Source organism: Xyrauchen texanus, chromosome 27 (assembly GCF_025860055.1).
Source record: "Xyrauchen texanus isolate HMW12.3.18 chromosome 27, RBS_HiC_50CHRs, whole genome shotgun sequence".
NCBI classification, from domain to species: Eukaryota; Metazoa; Chordata; class Actinopteri; order Cypriniformes; family Catostomidae; genus Xyrauchen; species Xyrauchen texanus.
In genome coordinates, this window is record NC_068302.1 from 2,715,036 (window position 1) to 2,736,714 (window position 21,679).

At 41.8% G+C, this 21,679-nt stretch overlaps 1 protein-coding gene across 1 annotated transcript in view; it reads right to left on the reverse strand.

The window, feature by feature from the left end:
* LOC127620707 (periphilin-1-like) overlaps window positions 1-21,679 on the reverse strand; it is a 45,915-nt gene continuing 24,236 nt past the window's right edge. The window contains exons 3-5 of the mRNA XM_052093904.1: window positions 10,471-10,517; window positions 9,721-9,828; window positions 1-576 (exon numbers count right to left, since the gene is read on the reverse strand). Of these exons, the coding sequence (XP_051949864.1) occupies window positions 409-576; window positions 9,721-9,828; window positions 10,471-10,517 (323 nt within the window). The 3' untranslated portion in view covers window positions 1-408. The remainder of the gene's footprint in view (window positions 577-9,720; window positions 9,829-10,470; window positions 10,518-21,679) is intronic.

Sequence of the window (21,679 nt, forward strand, 5' to 3'; positions counted from 1 at the left end):
TACAAAATGTTAAACTCCTCAGAATTCAAGAGATGTTTTAGATTATGCTCTCATAACACAACATCTGCAAATTACTAATGAAATACAAATTTAAAAAGATCAAAATAAAAGTAAAAGCACACAACATAAATCGCATTAGACATTATTTCCAATTTTGAGAATATCTGATATTACTGGCTAGACAGATAAAGATCTGTTTTTACTTTCAACTACTTACAGTGTTGATTATACCTATTAGATTAAAATTGCTGACACAATGATTTAAGCTTTCAATATGTCTCCTGGAGATCAACTTTCCTGCAAAGTTACTGATTTAACACACGACAGTGAAGTGAACCCAAAGTCCTTAAAAAGGTTTGCACTCATCACTTGATGGTGTAGTTGTGAGGAGGATGGATTGTGTGGCAATCAAGAGTCATACTCATGAATAAATTGCTCCATGGCCTCGACACAACGCAAGCCAATGTCCCTCAAGTTTTCACGCAGAGACACCTGAATTGGCCTCTCCAAGGATGGATCCTTAGCCACCAACATCTTCACAACCACTCCAAATGTATCACAGTCCTGCCGATACACCTGTAGGGATACACACACACACACACATTATGATGCACAAATACAAACTATTGTAAAAATGTATACATAGTTGTTACTTTTAGCATATTTACTAAAAATAATAACCAATTCGCAGTTTGCAATACTAGCCAATATCTTGACTAAATATGGTCCTAACATAGCCTATTTTCAATACATGGAGTACACAAACATTATGGAATTTTCTATAAAAGGTTAATTGATGTGAAACAGTATGTACATATGTAGTTTTACATATCAGTCTATAAATAACAACAACTTTGTCTTATTGCATCCATACAAATTAAGAAGGGAATTACAGCCAGGAGTTACTCACAAAATTGTTTAACTAGATCATGATGATGTGTGACCACATCTATAAAAACCATTAACAGATTATTGACGTTAATAACATACAAAGACTTCAAAACAATATGAAATCATTGATTATACATAATCAGTATACATCGAGAAGGAAATCTGTTTTTAAAGACATGCTAGTCTTCCCAAAAAATGGGCATCAAGGTAGAACAGTATAATGCTCATAGAAATCACAGACAATCTGGGATCTACAAGTCCTGGTTAACACGTTAATGCTCATGATGGCTTGATCAGAAAAGACTCAACAAGGATATCCAGGAATAAGTGTCTTCTATCAAAAAGAACACACCAACAAAATTGTGTGCACACCTGAATATAAAAACACAACATTTCTGAAACAGTATCCTTTGGGTAGACATAACTTGAATGGAGATGTGAAGTTCAAGCACAGCTTCAAAAGTGGTTGACATGTCATCATTTAAGATTTCTGGAAATGTGTTTTATTCAGAATGGAATTCAAGTGTTTTTGTCATTGAAGACTTATTGTAAGTGCCTCACTGTAACCTATAATTTAGTCTTTTTTTTTTTTTAAAGGAGAGACCATTTTAAATTATGTCACTACATAGGAGGGTACAAGGGAAAGGAGGAGGCAGGAACCGGCTTAACAATATAAATAATATGTAATGAAATAAAAAGACACACACAGACACATACAGGGCAGCTGCCCGTAATTCTCTCTCTCTCTCTCTCTCTCAAGCTGCTGTCTCCAGTCACCTTTATCCCTCGCTCGCTTCATCAGGCTGATTTGGGTCCGGGTGTCCATCATTCCGCCCGGCCCCGCCCTCCTCCGCGCTACAGTCACAGTTGCTGTTGAATATGTTTACAGGTGTATGACACCTGGAATATTCCTTTAACTGTTCACCATTGTGGTTAAGAATAGTAAAGTAATAAAAAAATTTGGCAAGTACATCTGCTGTCGTCAGATTTGTTGAAAACTACACGTGACCTTGACTGTCAGATTTTCACTGCCTCCATCACTCACGCTGCACCATGATGTATGAATGTGCGGTGTGAAATAAAGGGATGCAATGATATAAATTTGTACGAGGAGATGACTAAAGTGTCATTGAATCAGTCAATAGACAGTATAAACAACCAGTCTTACAACTTCTGTTGCTCGTGATGACAAAATGTCCACTTGCTCATTTGTCACAATTATCTGTGGTACAGTACATGTCAAATGAATATGGGAAATTGATGAGTTTTGTTTTAGTTCTCATTAACGATAACTACACTGCTCATACGGGCGTGGGTTTCATTCACCTGCACCAAATCTGTTTCTGAAGAGAAGAATGTGTCCTGTGAGTGTACTGTACACCATCTAATCCTCTTCATAGTGGTGAATGCCATTGCTGCCCCAAGACTTAATGTCACCATACATTACAGGTACGGCTCAAAATAACAAATCACAAAATAAAAAACGAGGCCCCATTTTGGCATGTTTATGTATAGTTGTTACTGGACTTTGATCCAAGTCACGTTGATCAAGTCAAGCAATTATGTGTTTTCATGGTCATTTGGCCCTTCCTCACCTAGAGTCCCAGTATTTTTCCCATTGTAACTGTCTAGATGAGAAACCTTACAAGGAACATTACACCCGAGGAGACTTTTACCATTACATTCGCATTCACAAAAGTTACCACCATAGCGATGTCATCTAGATGTCATTTTTCTTCAGACGTTGCTGTCACGCACGATTCAATACACGACAACACTGCAAGGACACCAGGATTGGAGTTACAATTTTATTAGGGCTGTTTTATACAAACTTTGTCTTTTTTGGATGAATGGAAGTCTTAAGGAAATTGATCTCAGAAAAAGTTTGTCCTACCTCATCAGCCTCCAAACACAGTATTTTCCAGTTTTTGGATGCAGCCTACACGCTGAACTCAGGGACAACATGTTGAAGATGCACTATAACCATATTTATCAACACAATCTTTAACAATAAAGGCTTTTATGATCCAACATACATTTCTGAACTGAAATACTCACTCATTGACTGGATTATGCAATGATGCAGCAGGAGGATAATGACATAATGCATCAAAAATGATACATAAAAATAAAACGTGCAATTTGTTTTTATGATTTCTTTTTATAGTTTTTCTAATGGTACTAAAAACAGATTGTCAAAAAATTTTCTGACAATTCTTTCATATGTCAGGCACTCTCGATAAACATCTAATCATTTATATCCATCATCCCAGGAAAAATCAGATGTAGTATTCCAGAAATCCCTTTATCTCTGTATAGTCACAGCACAGTACTCCTGCGTTTCTCAAAGCTATTTGTGTGTCATATGTGTTTGACCTATCACAGGCTGCAGCACCACCAAGATTTGGTGTTGCATCACATCAAAATGGTTGTAAAGGGTGCTCTCATCCTTAAAACATTTATGTGAACAGTTTCCATTTCTGGGTTAATCTCAAGTGGGCTAAATGATACCCATCTCTCTCTCTCTCTCTCTCTCTCACACACACACACACAAACAAACACACACACATCACTCACTAAATTACAACACAGGAATTGTGAAAATGTGTGATAGATGCTTGCTGTGTACCGTCATGTGTGACATTAATGCACATTAAGACTCGGCACGCTACACACACACACACACACACACACACACACACACACACACACACACACACACACACTCTGTAACAATCTGTTTCTCACCCGATAAATGCACTCAAATTCACTACCATTATAGTAAAAATGATCATTCACACACTCACACAAAAGCTCTGTTCCAAACCCTAGAGGGCTGTTGTGCATGAAAATATATGCAGGTCATTTCACCCTAACATGAAAATATTTTTTTTTATATTGTGACATTTATTTATTTATTTTTTCATGACAATTAAGTACATCCCATTTACTGTACAGGCAGGGTCTGAAATTAACTTTTTAGCCCACCAGACAAGGTGGCAGGTATATGAAAAAAAATCGGACATCGGACATTTCTTTAATTCTATTATTGTTTTTGTTTGTTTGTTTTTTAATTCATTACACTTGACAAGTGGATTTTACACACATGAGTGACACATAATCAATACTGTAAGCATGTTTTCAAGTAAACTGCTTTTTTAAAGAATTGTATTGTTTTATTATTTATGAAATATTTAATTGCCAGATAGTCCATTTAGAATAATTTTTTAGATCATTCACGTTTTACAAACTACATGTTGTCAAATGAACAACAGTAAGTAACTCTCATGAGTCTCATAAGTACACATGGCACAGTAACAGTTCTCGCTGACGCTGATACCTGTTTTTCTGAAATCCATATTGGTTTATAATGTTATCATCAAAATGGTGTCTAAATACATTAAATAATTAAAATTAAATCAAACGGAAATAGAACAATTACATTTTCGACATAATATTATAAAATTTTTGTCAAATAAAGTGCTGCATGACAGAATATAACAGATGTGAGATTATGCTCTATTATACAATCACTATTGATTTATTAGTAGTACTATTGCAGTGAATATCACTTAACTATTCAGTAGTGATATATTTCTGTCATACTTTTTTCCATTTAAATAGAGCTTTTATTTTGAATCCCTTTCCGTTTCTGTGTTTTTAACTAAAGATTTCACCTCCGGAAAAGCCAGTCACTACGTAACTCAAAGTGATTATTAAACTGCAAACAGCTGCTATTTAATGAAATAAATATGTAGTCTGTATAAAGGGAATTAGCACTCAGCTCTGTCAATAAGCACTCGGCTCGTGGCCATCTGCTACAAACAGCGTGATTTTAAGCCAAGGATCTCGTAAGAGCATCCGGCCTTAGCACAACACCAGCTCCTCACATTCACAGGCGCTCACATTTGAGGCACACAGACACAGCACATGCAAACTATACATAGTATATATTTATGTCATTAACTGTTATTTGTGGTTTAATAATGAAACTAATAGATACTATGATTTTAATTTGTGCGCTGAATGTTTATGGGATGACATGGGATGAAGTGTATGAGCGTGATATCCCTAATGCAAACTGAGACATTTAATGAGCAGTGGGACTAGCTAATGAGCTGTTCCGCATAAACACTTGCAATCTTACTGACTGCATGCCTACATGCCTACAAAACTGGAATATTTTACATTATTTTATAGTTAAAGGAAGAGTTCACCCAAAAATTTTAAATCTCTCATCATTTTCTCCTATGACATGCACAGAACGGGGGTAGGAGGGGTGTAAGCCCCTGCCCCTTTCATTCGCAAACCTAAAGGTGCCCTTCTGGTCCTCCAGAAAAAGGGGAGACATTTTAATCATTAAATTAAAATAGTTAAACAAAAAACAAAAATTTCAAAATCTCGTAATAATCTCACAATAACAGTAATCATGTGTTATTTTGAGATTTCTTTGAAAATCGCAGGTATACTAAAGAAATTGAAGCAGAGGTGCCTTTAAGAGAGCACGCTATACCAGATCGGGGGCAGATTCCAATCGCAAGTGATCCTCCCTATGCCCTATACTCACTCAAAAGTGCAGAACCCTTGAAGTGGGTACTCTAAAGGAAACATGGCATGAAGGAAAAGAGTGATGAGAAAAAAACATATTAGAGCCCTATAACAAAAAATGACACTACCCAGGGTAATGCCATGGCACTGAATGATTGATCATGTTCATGTTTCATGATACTGACATGGTACTTTAAGGCACTTTAAAAAATACCATGGTTTTACTATGACACTATCACAGACCATGACTGAAAATCAATGAATAAACAAGCGTTATACCGTGGTGCTTTTTGTGAGAAATATAACAGAATAGGATATTATTTGTGATAAAGGAAAAATGGAAAAAATACCTACAGTATATATACGATAAAATGGTTAAATACTCAAAAAGCAAAGACATTTGTTAAGTATTTATCATTTCTACTCATTCAAAAAAAACATCTGTGCCCTTTTTTATTCTTCCGCCCCTGTTCCTGCTAAGATCTGTGCACGTCACTGATTTAGTCACCCTCATGCCATCCTGGATGTGAATGACTTCCTTTCTTCTGCTGAACACAAAGATTTTTAGAAGAATATTTCAGCTCTGTAGGTTCATACAATGAGTGAAAGTGAATGAATGAAATTTGAAGCTCCAAGCACATAAAGGCAGCATAAAAGTAATCCATAAGACTTCAGTATTTAAATCCATATTTTCAGAAGTGATGTGATAGCTGTGGGTGAGAAACATGTGAAAATGTGCAGTTGTTACCTTAAGGAGCTTTTTCTAACTGATCCCATAGACTTACATTGACGGAGGGACCCAACCCATATCTTTTGATTTGGGTCAGTAAGCAACTATCCAGAACACCCTAGTAACCAGCTAGCAACCACCCGAAATGCCCTTTCAACCACATAGCAATGCACTAAAACCACTTTGAAAACCATAGCAAATCTAACATCGTGGTGGTGGGTCGAGCACCACTCACATTTTCTTCAGAAAATCAAGTTATATTTTGAGCAGTTTATTTTCATTTGGTTTTGCGTCATTGAGGGTTTGTTCACGGTTACATAAAAGCATTGCATACATGCTTACATAAGCCAATCAACATCAATGGGAATGTTCTTATGGCTAACAGAGAAATGATCAAATAATCCTTCATCTTGTGCATTTCTACAATGATAACTTTTTTTCATTTGTGTTTATTTGCGTGTTGAAGAAGTATAGGGCTGTGAAAAAATCATTACTGCTGTGTGCCTGTGTGTGTGTGTGTGTTGGAGCTGCTATTACCAGATCTCTTCAAAATAGCACCTACTGCCTTATTTGTGGTAACCATAGAGATTGTGTGTGTGTGTGTGTGTGTGTGTGTGTGTGTGTGTGTGTGTGTGTGTGTGTGTGTGTGTGTGTGTGTGTGTGTAGGGGTAAATAATCATTCCGCATGTATCTGAATCATCTGCTCATGAGCTGTGCTGTATGATTTCATGAAAATAAAATTAATGATGGTGATTGCAATGAAAAAACATGGTACAATAGAATCAGAATTAACTTAACCTTGTGTAACTCACCTAGACCAGCAGGCGTCAAAACACATACTATGTTATTCTGAATAGGATACTACTACACTACTAGTGTTCCTGCTGTACAGTATGTAGCATTGAGAGAGTACAAATTTAAGGCCTTTTCCACTACCTGAACAAATAAAATGAATACTGTATGTCCATACCAGGTAATTTAATTAAACTTGGCTTAATAATAAAACATATCTTTATTTCCCCCAAAAAATGTCATTTAGATTATTTTCTTCAGAAATGTATTGGGATAGATCAATTAAGACTGAATGTATTACATTATGAAAGGAAATAATATAGGCTTTATGAAATAGGCAATTTATTTGAAAGACATTTAAAAACTTTGTTTGAGGCAGATAGTAGTAAGTATATGAGATACTCCAGCATGTTTGACAAACCAGTTATGGTGCACAGCGATGTTATTCACACCCAAAACATCACGATGAAGAGAGGCTTAGGATCTAATCGCAGCTTTTTAATGATAAGAAAGAATAATACAAACAAACTACATATATACATAAATGCTACAGCTTAACATAAGAACAAGAACTGGCAATGAGTGAAGAAAACAAGAGTGTATATACAGTATACACAGATGAATAATGAGGGAACCGCTGTGGAAGATGGAGGGCAGGTGAGTGTAATCAAAAAGGTGCATACTGGGAAATGTAGTCCATGAATAAGGGGAAAACTAAACAGTCACTAAAACTGAACTGAAGGTGAGGGAAAAACACAAGGCAGTTTGTGACAACCGTAAGGAAGTGAAGTCTGGTTTAGCATGTCATATCTGATTGAACGGTTCTTGGCCAGAATAAGAGTACTGGCATGTTCACTTCAAGCACTGGCGTCAGGTCAGATGATCATGTTGTATGGTGACAGTGAATGGAATTGTTGTTTACATTGAAATGGTTCCTAACCTGATTTCTTCAAGCCCTCTTTGTGCGTGCGCTTCAGTGTTGGGGTCTCGCGACGTGACATGCGGACACGATCTGCAGTGCACGTTCAAGCCATATTGAGCGCAATGGTGCTTGATGACTTTTTCAGCAGTGTGGGTTCCGGAAATATTTTTCTCATTCATTTCTTCCATAGACTTATAATAAAATCCTCCATTACAGTGTTGTTTTAAACAAAAAACTTTCATGAGGGCACGGACTACAATCCCATGAAGCATTGCGAATGATGTAATTGAATATAAAACTATGGAAATATATAAAAAAATCTTGATTTTAGGTTGTTGATTATAAGAACAATAGTTTAAGTTTATTACAAAATATTCTGATATACACAAATATATAAGTAGATGGAGAGTGTAGGGACAGCAACTTGATTGCGTCATTCAGAGTGAAACTTGGGAGTGGGCAATGGCTTCCGGGCTTACTTCACAGGCGTTTTTGGCTGCGGTTCTCTGATTGGTGAAGCTTTATCTGCTGGACTATGGGTAATGTAGTTGTTCAAATGGAATTCCGCTAATAAACATGATTTTTAAACAATTAAGTTTAAATAACGCATATAGACAGTTTAAGTCATTTTTATTGGAAATTCAGTTTGAAGCAATCTTACAACATGGCTATCATGGTTGTTCCCCTTCTAAATGCCCTTCAAAAGCTGATTTATCAATGGAAGCATATACCATCGGTGAACAACCTCGGAGCTCATGGTAGGTCTGTCCTTTATGGTTTATAAGTTAGCGTTGAAATGAATGGGATTTTTCATTCCTGAACCAGACTGCTGTATTCAAATAAATTTCAGATCATAGGGGTCATGCATGAGGAATAACATTTTCCTTGATCTTTTTACATAAGAGGTCTTTGTAAAACAAAAACATTCTAAACATTTTAGAACTGAAATCTTCCCCCTCACTGCAAAAAGAGCATTTGTTGAAACCAAGCGGCCAAAATGACTCTCTCTACTTCCTCCACATTGTGATGTCACACTGTGGTAGAAATTTGCATCTGACCACCTCCAAAACAACATGTCAACCACTGCTTTACCATATCACTTCCGTAACAACTCCCAGTAGTGGTGAGCATTGAGATACCAAATAGAGAGAGCAGGTCAGTCAAGAGAAGAGAGCCAATCATAACAGTGGGCGTGTACTCTCAAGGCTTAAAGGAGAGCAGCACCAAAACCGAGAGCTTCTGAATGAAGGTGGCACAGTGGGTAGCACTGTCTCCTCACAGCAAAAAGGTCTGATGGACTGGTCAACTTTGTTGTGGGAGTTTCCCAGCCTTTGGCCTGAGACAGCTGGGATAGGCTCCAGCATTACCCCCAAGTGGCTTTAGAAGATGGATGGATGTTATGACCCCATTTATTTAAATACTCAAGACACAGTGCTATTGTAGTACTGATTGCACATGCTTAAAAATAGATTGCAGGTGATAAGGGAATAAGATGCAGATTTGTGAGCTGCAATACTATGCACCGAAGTGGTGCAACCGGTTAGTGAATTCGCCTCTCAGGTCTGGTTCAGTTGTTGGCTGTCATAACCACTCAAAGTAGTTAATGATATCAACACCCTAACCATACTTTTTTAGAACTGTTTTTGCACTTTTTAAATAAAAACAAAACATGTATGGATAATTTTTTCCAAATGAGGACATTTCAAAATGTTACAAAGGGAGGTTTTGTCTGATTTGTCTGAGCTCACTTCTAGGTAGATCAAACTATAATCAAACCATTGCAAAGCACACACACACACACACACACACACACACACACACACACACACACATTTACCTCCTCTATCTGCTCCCGTTTTCTCTGTATGGCCCTGTTTCTGGCTGCAGCACGTGTCACAGATGAGAAAGCATCTCTGCTGCTGCAGGCTTGACCTTCTTGTGGCACCTGCAGGGGTCCCCAGAAAAAAAACACACCACATACTTTACATTAAAACAGCATGCCAACTAAATAGAACTTGACATGATTTCCGACAAATATTCAGTGAAAGGAGGTGCTTAAACTGTTGATTGTCATGCGCAGGAGGTCCAACTAAATAATACATTAGCTGTTTTCTTTTCATTTTATCTAAGGTTTGACATTTTTCAGTCCTGTTACCCTGATTAACAGGGTTGCGTGCAATATGTGGAGTACAACAAAATATAATTATGTTAAATTCTACAATGAATTTTCTGAAAATATTGTCACTTCTGCTGTGAGCTCAATACGAATGTGACATTAGACAAATGCCTCATTGCCCTTGTTAAATAACATATGGACATGATAATTCTTTGAGGAATGTTTCCGGGTTCTTTTTAGAGCTTGACTTTCATTCCTTTTGTCGTAGTTTTTTCACATAACTATTGCTATGCGGAAAACAGCTGCGCAAAGATTCTTCAGAAATGTCTCCTTCAGAAAAATAACAGCATATGTGTTTGAAATGACAAGATGTTGAGTAAATAATGACAGAATTTTCATGTTTGGGGAAACTACTCATTTAACTTTTTTAAGGGGGATTCAAAAGGTTTTAAAGAGGGAGTTGTTTCTTACAGTGAATGACAGTGATGGTCTGTCTGCAGAGGAGGGCTGAGGAATGTCTGAAAAAGGGAAAGAAAAAGAGTAAAAGAAATGAGAGAGAGAGCGTGTGAGAAAGAGAGAGGTTTCTTTAAGACACTCCATGAGGTGTGATTTGGAAAATCTGCCTCGCAACATTTGGGCTTTTGTGTTATATACTGGCTGTGTGCTGCATGCTTAAATGCATATAAACACGGGCCATATTTCTCTCTTTCTGTCTCTCTCTCACACATACCCACAAGTACACATTCAGCTCTCTCCCACACACACACACACACACATACACACATTATCTCTTTGTAAGTGCACACACACCCACACACACACGCAGTGAGTCACCATCATCGGTGCATATCTCACAGGCACAAAACTGCCTGTGAGATGGAGGGGAGGCAAAAGCTTCTCAACACGTCACATCTGATTTGTAGCCAACTCAAAAACAGACATGTGCCCGTCTACAGCGCAAGCATACATGCACACATGACTTTCACACAGGCCTACTCAAAAGTAGATTTCAGGGTTCTTCACCATTTAGAACTGAATTAAGAATGCCTTTTAAATTCCTGCATTTGAACATTTGAGGTAGCAAACAGAATGCTGAATTCTAAATAGAATTAGATGAAGTAACAAGAATTAAAATGAAATGAAATTCACAGATACTCATATAACTGTAGTGTAGTTTTTAATAATAGTAAAAAAAAAATTGAAAGAATTACCCAAATCATTTAACCAACATACACACAACTAGGGTTGTTACGATACCAAAACTTGAGTAGTCTGTACCAATACCAGTAAAATATTATAATTCTCTATACCAATTTCGGCAGTCTTTCAGTGTAATGTGGTTCTCGCTCTCGGTGCGGCACATGTGTGTGGATGTTGCGGAGAATAGTATGAAGCCTCCACACGTGCTAGGTTTCTGCGGTAACGCGCTCAACAAGTCAAGTGATAAGATGCGCGGATTGACAGTCTCAGAGGTGGAGGCAACGGAGATTCGTTGTCCGCCACCCAGATTGAGGCGAGTCACAATGCCACCACGGGGACTTAGAGCGCATTGGAAATTGGGCATTCCAAATTGGGGAGGAAAAAAAACAAACTTTTATGGTACTCTGTCATTTTTTACACAAATCCATCTGAATATACAAAATAATTGGGCTTTTTTTGGATTAGTCTAAGTGCTCATAAAATTAAAAAAATAAACTACACTTTTGATATTCAATGTCAAAATTGACTGACCATTGAAAATGAATGGGAAAGACCAAAAAACAGAGCAATATTTTGATCTGTCAAATACAATCAATAAATCGGCCACAATGCAGGAAAAAAAAAGACACCCTAAAACATCCTTACTACAAAAAATACATACACAAACACACTTACACACACACACACACACACACAAATTAACTGATGAGACAATAACACAGAGCCCATTTTTACATTTGTAAAAAAGAGAAAACAATAATCAGTCACATTGCTAAACATACACACTCAGAAATTAAAGGTTGAGATGAAAACACATTCACAATCCAGAACACACTCTCTCTCTCTCACACACACACACACACACACACACACACACACACACACACACACACACACACACACACACAGAACCAGGACATCAATAAATGGAGTTCCCCTTCTGTCACTCACTCGAAGTTGTGTCGAATGAAGTGACACAAGAGGTCTTCCTTGGGAGCCTTGCATACCTCTGAACTTGAGAAAAGGCCAATGAGAAATTGGCAGACAGAATTTGCATGGCCTGCCAGTCATACGGGTATAAAGGGAAGCGGGCGTGTGTCTGTCAGTCAGATTTTTTCTTCGGAAGCGAGTGGTTGTTCAGCAGCAAGCGGAAGTTTCACCACTGTTCCACTCATCTCTGTTGGCAAGAAGCACTGTTGTTGGATCCTACGGCGCATTTCCAGCGGCGTTCTCTCTCTCTGCACGCAGTGCAGTCCACGCCCCTGGGTGCTTCGACAGTGCTTTCTCTGTCTAAAAGAGTGTTTTCCCCTCCTAAATGAGTTTTGATTTCTCTAAAAGAGTTTGTTTTCACTCATAAAAGAGCAATACACGAGCAGGCGTTGAACGTCCTTTTCAGGTCACGTCTTTTTAAAGATTCCTTTCCGCATCTGTGTAGTTCCTGGATGCGGTCGTTATCTCTCCAAGATCGACGATCACAGATGCTGCCTCGTGTGCCTGGACAGCAATCACACTGAGGTGGAGTTTGTGGATGGCTCATGTACTCATTGCGAGAACATGACCATGGCAGCGTTGCGGTCGCGGATCTCCTTTCTTAAGGTGAACGCCACTTCGGCCACCCCCCCACGTCGCTCCTTCTTCTCACGGTATTGAGGATGACCCGGCTGGCAATAAAGGTGACTTGGGGATGAGAACGGGGTAAATCCCCACGAACCACCCGGCCCCTGGCACGCTCGCTCGCTTCCGTCCAGGCATTCTCCCTTGAGCCTCGAAATTGGATGAGGACATCGGCGCTGCATTGGAGAGTGTCTAAGCGTCAGACGCAGAGGACTCGACTTGCCTGCCGCATTCGGGTCAGCCCGCCCAGTCTGAGGCCAACTCGCAGATGGCCGACCTGCTTACCCGGGCTGCCGTGAGTGTGGGTTTGGACTGGAACCCTCTGTCCTCCCCACAGCCCTCACGGCTTGATGATTGGTACCTCGGATCAGGCCGCCGCTCCTAGCCATATCATGCCACGGCGCCACCCCAGTGCAGCCCGTGCTCCACCTGCCCACCTAAACAACCACCAGCTCCGCCTCAACCCGGGCCCAGCTCTCAGATCCAGCATTGAGCACCCCGCAGGCGGCATATGCTCCCAGTCTCCAGGACCCCCTTTAGGACCTGTAAAGCCCCTAAGCGTTCCTGAGCCAGACGACCCAGGCAGTCAGACATTCACTCCGGAGCTGGTATCAGGACCACTCCGTCCCCCGGTGGAGGGCTGGGCGGAAAATCTTAATTTTCCTTTTTTTCTTTCACCACACCCCCTTCATTCTCAATAAAAGCGCAATTTCCTCACTCCCTCGGTCATCCAGCCGGTACGCGCCATTCTCACGGCGCCCCGGCTCCAAAAACCTACAGTCCCGGCTCCCTGGACACCTCGCCTCCGGACCCGCGACTGTCCATCCCCAGCAGGCCGGCACTGATGAGCCTGCATAAGACACCGTTCCAGGACCTCTTCCTCAGTCTCTAACCTGTCTCTAACAAGTCTTTTCTCAGCACCCAAGCCTTGGGACGCGTTTTTGCTCCCCCCATTCGCGAAGCCCCACCCGGTACGTCAAAAGTGATCATCCCGTTAGTGCACCTCGCGCTGAGTCTGGATGCGTGGATTTCGCTGTCTAACCCATCGCGCTGGTTGACCAGGACTATACGATTCGGCTGTAAGATTATATATGCATGAAGAATTTAAACAAAATATATCTGGATCTAGGAAAAAAAACAGCCTTTCAGTTTGGAATGTTTCACCGTCATAAATCAAATGACCCAGGCGCTTGGGTGACTGGGTGTTCCGCTTTCACCTAAAGCCCATCACCAAGTTGATCCAGTGCACTTTATAGATGTTCTTCTTCCCTAGCCTTCTGGCCTGCAAATTCAGCGGAGCAATTTGTGACCAGACCCACTACGAGCCACAAGTGTTCTGTACTGGGGTAGGGCTCCACAGGCATAATTCCCTCTTCAGGCAACTCCCTGTGATGTATTTCCACAACCACAGCCGCTTTACATTCTATGCAAGAGACATAGAGATAGAAAAGGCTGCGGCTGGCAGGCTTGCTCCCATGCTGGTCATGTAGCACCTGTTTCGCCTTCAGGGGTGCTGGGAACCTAAGGTCTGTATATGACACCTTTTCTGGGGGCATTGGGGAGGGTTACGTGTGGCCAATACAGTTGCTTCTAGCATGCAACAGCTTGCTTGCACCTGTGTCAGCAGTTCACGTAACACGGGCTAGTGAATGGTGCTTTTGAATGGGACACCTTGTGTCACTTCATTCGACAGAACATCGAGTGAGTGACAGAAGGGGAATGTCACGGTTACTGTTGTAACCTCCGTTCCCTGAGGGAGGGAACGAGATGTTGTGTCCCTTATGCCACAACACTAGATCTTCCGCTGTAAATGGCCGTATTCTCGGCTCCTCAGTTTAAAAACCTGACTAACAGACACACGCCCGCTTCCCTTTATACCCGTATGTCCGGGGGCGGGACATGCAAATTCTGTCTGCCAATTTCTCATTGGTCTTTTCTCAAGTTCAGAGGTATGCGAGGCTCCCAAGGAAGACCCCTTGTGTCACTTCATACGACACAACGTCTTCTTCCCTCCCTCAGGGAACGGAGGTTACAACAGTAACTGTGACAGATTCTTTTGAAATTGCTAAATGTTTACTCTCATTCTTCTGTTTTAAACTTTTGCTGTTACTTGATGTTAATTTTCTTGACATTATTATGCATTTACTTTTTATGTTTAAAATAAATTGTTGGTAGAAAAATGCTAATTCTGTGTCTTCTCTTTGTAACACCATGGTCAGGTTTGATTGCAAGCATAATGACATTAACTGCAAAAACTGACACTTCAAATCAATTTTAAAATGATAAACTTTGACAAATAATAGTTTGATAATGTCTAAATATACAATGGCTGCCAAAAGTTTGGAATAATGTACAGATTTTGCTGTTAGGGAAAGACATTTTTACTTTTATTCACCAAAGTAGCATTTAACTGATCACAATGTATAGTCAGGACATTAATAATGTGAAGAATTACTATTACAATTTGAAAAAACATTCAGAACTTCTTAAACAACTTCAAAGAGTTCTCATCAAAAAATCATCCATGTGCAGCAATGACAGCTTTGCAGATCCTTGTTACTCTAGCTGTCAGTTTATCCAGATACTCAGGTGACATTTAACACCACACTTGCCATGGTTGTCGGGCACATCTCACGCACCTTACAGTCTAGCTGATCCCACAAAAGCTCAATGGGGTTAAGATCCATAACATTCTTTTCCAATTATCTGTTGTCCAATGTCTGTGTTTATTGGCCCCCTCAAAACTTTTCTTTTTGTTTTTCTGTTTCAAAAGTGGCTTTTTCTTTACAATTATTCCCATTAGGCCTGCACCCCTGAGTCTTCTCTTTACTGTTGTATGTGAAACTGGTGTTGTGCGTGTAGAATTCAATGAAGCTGTCAGCGGAGGACATGTGAGGCATCTATTTCTCAAACTAGAGACTCTGATATACTTATCCTCTTGTTTAGTTGTACATCTGGTCTTCCACATCTCTTTCTGTCCTTGTTAGAGTCAGTTGTCCTTTGTCTTTTAAGACTGTAGTGTACACCTTTGTATGAAATCTTCAGTTTGTTGGGCAATTTCAAGCATTGTATAGGTTTCATTCCTCAAAACAATGATTGACTGATGAGTTTCTAGAGAGCGTGGCTTCTTTTTTGCCATTTTTGACCTAATACTGACCTTAAGACATGCCAGTCTATTGCATACTGTGGTAACTCAAAACAAACTCAAAGACGATGTTAAGCTTCATTTAATGAACCAAATAGCTTTCAGCTGTGTTTGATATAATATCAAGTGATTTTCCAGTACCAAATGATCAATTTAGCATGATTACTCAAGGATAAGATGTTGGAGTGATGCTGCCGTCTAGATTTGATCAAAAATGACTTTTTTTCAAATAGTGATGGTGCTGTTTTTTTTTACATCAGTAATGTTCTGACTATACTTTGTGATCAGTTGAATGCCACTTTGGTGAATTAAAGTACCAATTTCCTTCCGAAACAGCAAAATCTGTACATTATTCCAAACATTTGGCCGACAGTGTATATTCAAATGCATATCTTGTAATAAAATATAAAATTAGTTTACAAACCATCAGACTACACATTAGGTGGCTACAGCAATAACATGATTCCCTCTCGAGAGGTCTCTCCTATTGCGTAAGTAGCTTACGCTATGGGAAAACTCAGTTTCTCGAGAAATATTGAAGTCTTTATGTAAAACGCATTGCAGCTGCACAGCAGACAGCAATGAGCGAGGCAGCTCGGTCATTGGCTGTGCTGCGGCAACTTACTCGAACCAATGACGGGGCGACTCTGAACGTGCAACTAATGAGCGCGCTTCGCGCTCGCGTGATCAGAGCCCGCCAAGATGGGCGTGGCTAAGGCTATATATTAGGCGCCCCGTCATGAGAGTTCTTTAGATTTAATCTCCTTCAGCAAAGACCTTCTCTTCGCTGGATCCTCCGGATTATTGGAGTCTTTTTGCCGCCGTCGACAAGCCTACAGCAGGACTGCTACGAGGACGCCGGTGCCTTCAGCCGCCTTCAAAGCCTTCTGCTACGCCATCTGGCGCGCATCACCTTGATATCCTTTTACTAAGCTACTTTGCAAGTGTTTGCCTCTGCGACACTTTTTTGTCATTTAGTAAAAGAGCAAATTCGAGGCGTTGTTTCCAATGCCTTCGACCTGCGCCTCGTGCAGAGGCCCTCTTCCTGACGGGGACCGTCACATTTTCTGCGCTCTCTGCCTGGGACCTGAACACACAGAAGCTGCTCTCACTCGAGGCGGATGCCCCGAATGTGACTCCCTGGGCCTCACCGAGCTGCGCGCTCGCTTTGCCGCCTTCGCCGCGAACGAGCCTGCCACCACCGTGCTGCCATCCCCTCTGTTCGAGCTGCGAAAAAGCGCCACTCACGGAGGCCGCCAGAGCACGCGGACTTCAGTGACTTCACGCCGGGCCAGTCCCCGCTTGCTTCACCACCACCCGAGGAATCCCTGCCGCCAGTTCAATTCACGCAGGTAGACCAGCACCCCTCCGGAGCGGCGCGTCAGGGGACGACGGTGAAAAGGATGACAGCCTTTCCATTGACGCTGCATCCGACGACTGGCCGGGCTCGGCCTTCTACCCTGCACCGTCGACATTTGCGGACACGAGCAGGGGCACCAGCATGGACTCAGAGATCGTCCGCATCCTGTCCAAAGCCGTGGAAGACCTCGGGCTCGACTGGTCTTCTCCGGAAGAACCCGCCCGCAGCCGGCTGGACGAGTGGTTCCTGCAAGGCATTACCCAGTCCCCTTACAGGCGGCTGGAAATGTCTGTACAGCAGTCAATGGGCCAGTCACAGAACTCGCTCACCTGCAATCAAACGCCGTTTTAACGGCAACACACATAAATCACAAAAAGAGTCATTTTCTGCCTGTGTCACTAAGGGGTCACGTGTCCACACTAAAGTGCGCATTCCCACATATCAATACTGTCCAAACAGTGCCGAATACTTCCCCAGCTCAAGCTGGATGCCCCATAAATGTGGATCGTGTGCCTATTGTCATGTATGCACCACTACACACAAGCACTGTTCCCACAGTTATAAACACTTCCCCAGTAAAAGCGGGAAATACTATAAAGGTAGTGCGCGTGCCTGCTGTCATGCATGCACCCCTACCCACAAACACTGTATGCATGCCCAAAAACCCCCTTTATGAAAATGGCGTGCGTGCCTACTACGGTATATGCACCCCCACCCATAAGCGCTGCCCATACAGTTTCAAACAGTTCTCTGGCTCATGCCGCGAGCATCACAGATGCGACGCGCGAGCCAAGAAACTCCCCGCTAAGAACGGGAAGCTTTATGAAAGTGGTGCGCGTGCCTATTACAATGTATGCACCCCCACCCGTAAACACTATCTATAAAGTTTCAAACATTTCTCCAGCTCATGCTGCGAGCATTACGGAGAAAGTCTATGTGGCTGCCATAGCAGCATCACACAATCCTGATAAAGAACGCTCATTAGGGAAAAACGACCTAATCATTCATTTCCTAAGAGGCGCTAGGAGAATGAACCCTCCTCGCCCCCCCTCGGTACCGATCTGGGACCTGGCCACGGTCCTGGACGCACTCAAGAGTGCCCCGTTCGAACCTCTCCGAACCGTGCACCTTAAACAGCTCTCGCTCAAAACTGCGCTCTTGCTGTCACTCGCCTCAGTCAAGAGAGTGGGCGACCTGCACGCGCTGTCATCAAGCGCTGCTTGCTTGGAATTTGGACCTAACGACTGCAGAGTTGTCCTTAGGCCAAAGCACGGGTATATTCCTAAAGTGCTCTCCACACCCTTCAGAGTACAGGTGATATCTCTGGCAGCGCTATCGTCTCCAGCAGACGAAAGCGACGCTAATTTACTCTGCCCGGTCAGGGCTCAGAGTATACTTGGAGCGTTCTGCCTCGTTCAGACAGACGGAAAAATTATTCAGTATGCTTTGGCGGCCGCACTAAAGGGCTCGCAGTTTCAAAGCAAAGAATATCGCGCTGGATAGTAGATGCTATAACGCTGGCTTATGAAGCCAAGGGCCTTCAATGCCCCTTAGGCGTCAGAGCTCACTCTACGAGGAGCATGGCCTCCTCGTGGGCGTGGTCGAGTGGGATACCCATTGAGGATATTTGTGCGGCGGCAGGCTGGGCCTCGCCTTCGACACTTATCAGGTTTTATAACCTACAGGTCCCCTCATTGCATTCCAACATTCTATCAGCCTGACTGTAGTATGGACTGGAGTATGTATATGCTGAGCATTATCTCTTCCCTTATAAGGTCCGTCTCTGACTGACTTACAGGGTTTTTTATGCATATCAGTAAATAGAAAAATCAGTACATAAGATATGTGCTTGTGTTTTTACAATGAGCGCCCCAACATGGGCCACCTTGGGGCAAAAGGCTCTGTATTATCCCATTATATAGCTTCGCCATTGGCCGGCTCGTTGAATAATCACTTTGCTTTAAGGCTCAGGCATCTGCCTCTGGCTTTATAGAGCGAAGTCAGCACGCACAGCGTTTTGCATGGTGTTCCCATAGCGTAAGCTACTTACGCAATAGGAGAGACCTCTCGAGAGGGAACGACTCGGTTACTAACGTAACCTCGGTTCCCTGAGAGTAAGCTGCCGTGCTTGTGCTTGGTCAGTCGCTTCAGTCGACTGAACCTAAAGAACTCTCATGACGGGGTGCCTAATATATAGCCTTAGCCATGCCCATCTTGGCGGGCTCTGAGCGCGCGAGTGCGAAGCGCGCTCATTGGTTGCGCGTTCAGAGTCGCCCCGTCAATGAGCTGCCTCGCTCATTGCTGTCTGCTGTGCAGCTGCAATGCGTTTTACATAAAGACTTCAATATTTCTCGAGAAACGGAGTTTTCCCATAGCGTAAGCTACTTACGCAATACTCGTTCCCTCCTCTCAGGGAACCGAGGTTACGTTAGTAACCGAGTCGTTTTCATGTCATATTATTTATATTTTGTTCACCAGATGGCAGCAATCTGCCAACAATTTATGTCACATTCTCATATTTTCTTCAAGTTTCAACTTATAGAATGTATGTTGTGAAATTGATTTATTTATTTATTTTATTTTATTTATTTATTCAAAAATTAGATAATTTTTATATGCAAATTAATGGTAAAATTTAGAAAAGTACATGTAAATGAGATAAAATAAGCTAAAATCCTAAAAGAATAGAAGCATTTTATTGTTCTTCAGGGAAAAATAAATTATCATCATTAAAAAAATGGTTACACATTGTCTGGTCAAAAATGACTGTGAATACCAGTTTTCAAAACCACAGGGTATTGGTTAACATTAAGTATATAGTCTAGATATAAATATCTTTAAGACAACATTAGAAATAAATTTGCCTATGGAGAATATGAATGGGAATACTTTTGGAACCAGACTGCTCTCAATCAGAAAGTTAATGTTATTGAGTGTACAGTGAGAGCAGGCAAATCCCCTGTTATTCTCATCAGTCACTATGGAATAGAGAATTATTTAAAGAAATTACATTCATGGACCAAAATATTTTTTCCTACTGTGAATCAGTGTAATCTTGTGTCTTTTCCCTCATGTAATCTGTTAGACCTGTGGTAGACTTGTGGTCCCACAGTCCTTTTCTAATACTTGAATTATGCACAATCAAATTTTATTTGAAAAAAATTCAAATCCATGTACATTTATGGATCAGAAAATGAATTGAATAGTGGAATAGAAAATTTGGATTTTATATCTTAAAATATAATATCTAAGATGCCATGACAGACACTCTAATTGAATGATTACTGAGCTTCGAAGTGAAATTCTACGAAGCTTTGATGATGTTTCACTCACTATGGTCAAGGAGTTTCAGTGTACTAGTGTTTAAATGGAGGCCATGCTTGTTATTCAGCTAACACGATACATAGACATAAGCAGGGATCGTCATTAATGCTTGTCCATGACAATCACACAATGTTAAAATATGGTCAAAGAAGTCCTCTGCAAACACAGTTCAGAAAACGTTTGGTTACGTATGTAACCTCCGTTCCCCGAGGGAGGGAACGACACGTTGTGTCGGAGAAGCGACACTAGGGGTCTCTCTTGAGTGCCGATATTCACCTCTGATCTTATTGAAAAGGGCCAATGGGAGTTGGCAGTCGGTATTTGCATATCCCGCCCCCGGACATACGGGTATTTAAGCGGCGCAAATACGGTAGTTCATTCAGGATTTTTCTGAGGAGCCGGAAATGGTCCGGCCACAACAGTGGCTCGGTTCAGTGACATGGCGGAGGAAAGACACAACATGTCGTTCCCTCCCTCGGGAACGGAGGTTACATACGTAACCAAGCGTTCCCCTTCTGTCGCTCTCTCCACGTTGTGTCGGAGAAGCGACACTAGGGGACCCATTCCAATCTTGCCATGCGCTGAACCTTGTACGTGGACCACCGATACAGAGGCGGGCAGGGATTTCATCCAGTGTCACGCATCGTCTGTACCTGGCTGCACGTACCCTTCCCCAATGCCCCATAAGAACATCTGAGTCCTTCTAGTTACCCTGGGAGGGGAACAAGGCGATGTTTGCCAACATGGGAACGGGCCAGCCTGGCTGGGCCTCTTTTCTCTCTATGTTTCTCGCATAGAGCAATCACGGCCGGGGCCCTTACACGCATATAGGGAAGGGGGTCTTACCCAGACCCTGCGGAGACCACACGTGCCCTTTTTCTTGCGGAGGAAAAGTGGTAGACACGTCACACGGCCGTCATAAGCCGCCGCCTTTCTTGGGTACAATGAAGTAAGGGCTGTAGAAACCCTTCCTCATTTCGGTTGGAGGGACGGGCTCTACCGCGCCCTTGGCTAAGAGGGTCGCAATTTCTGTGCGC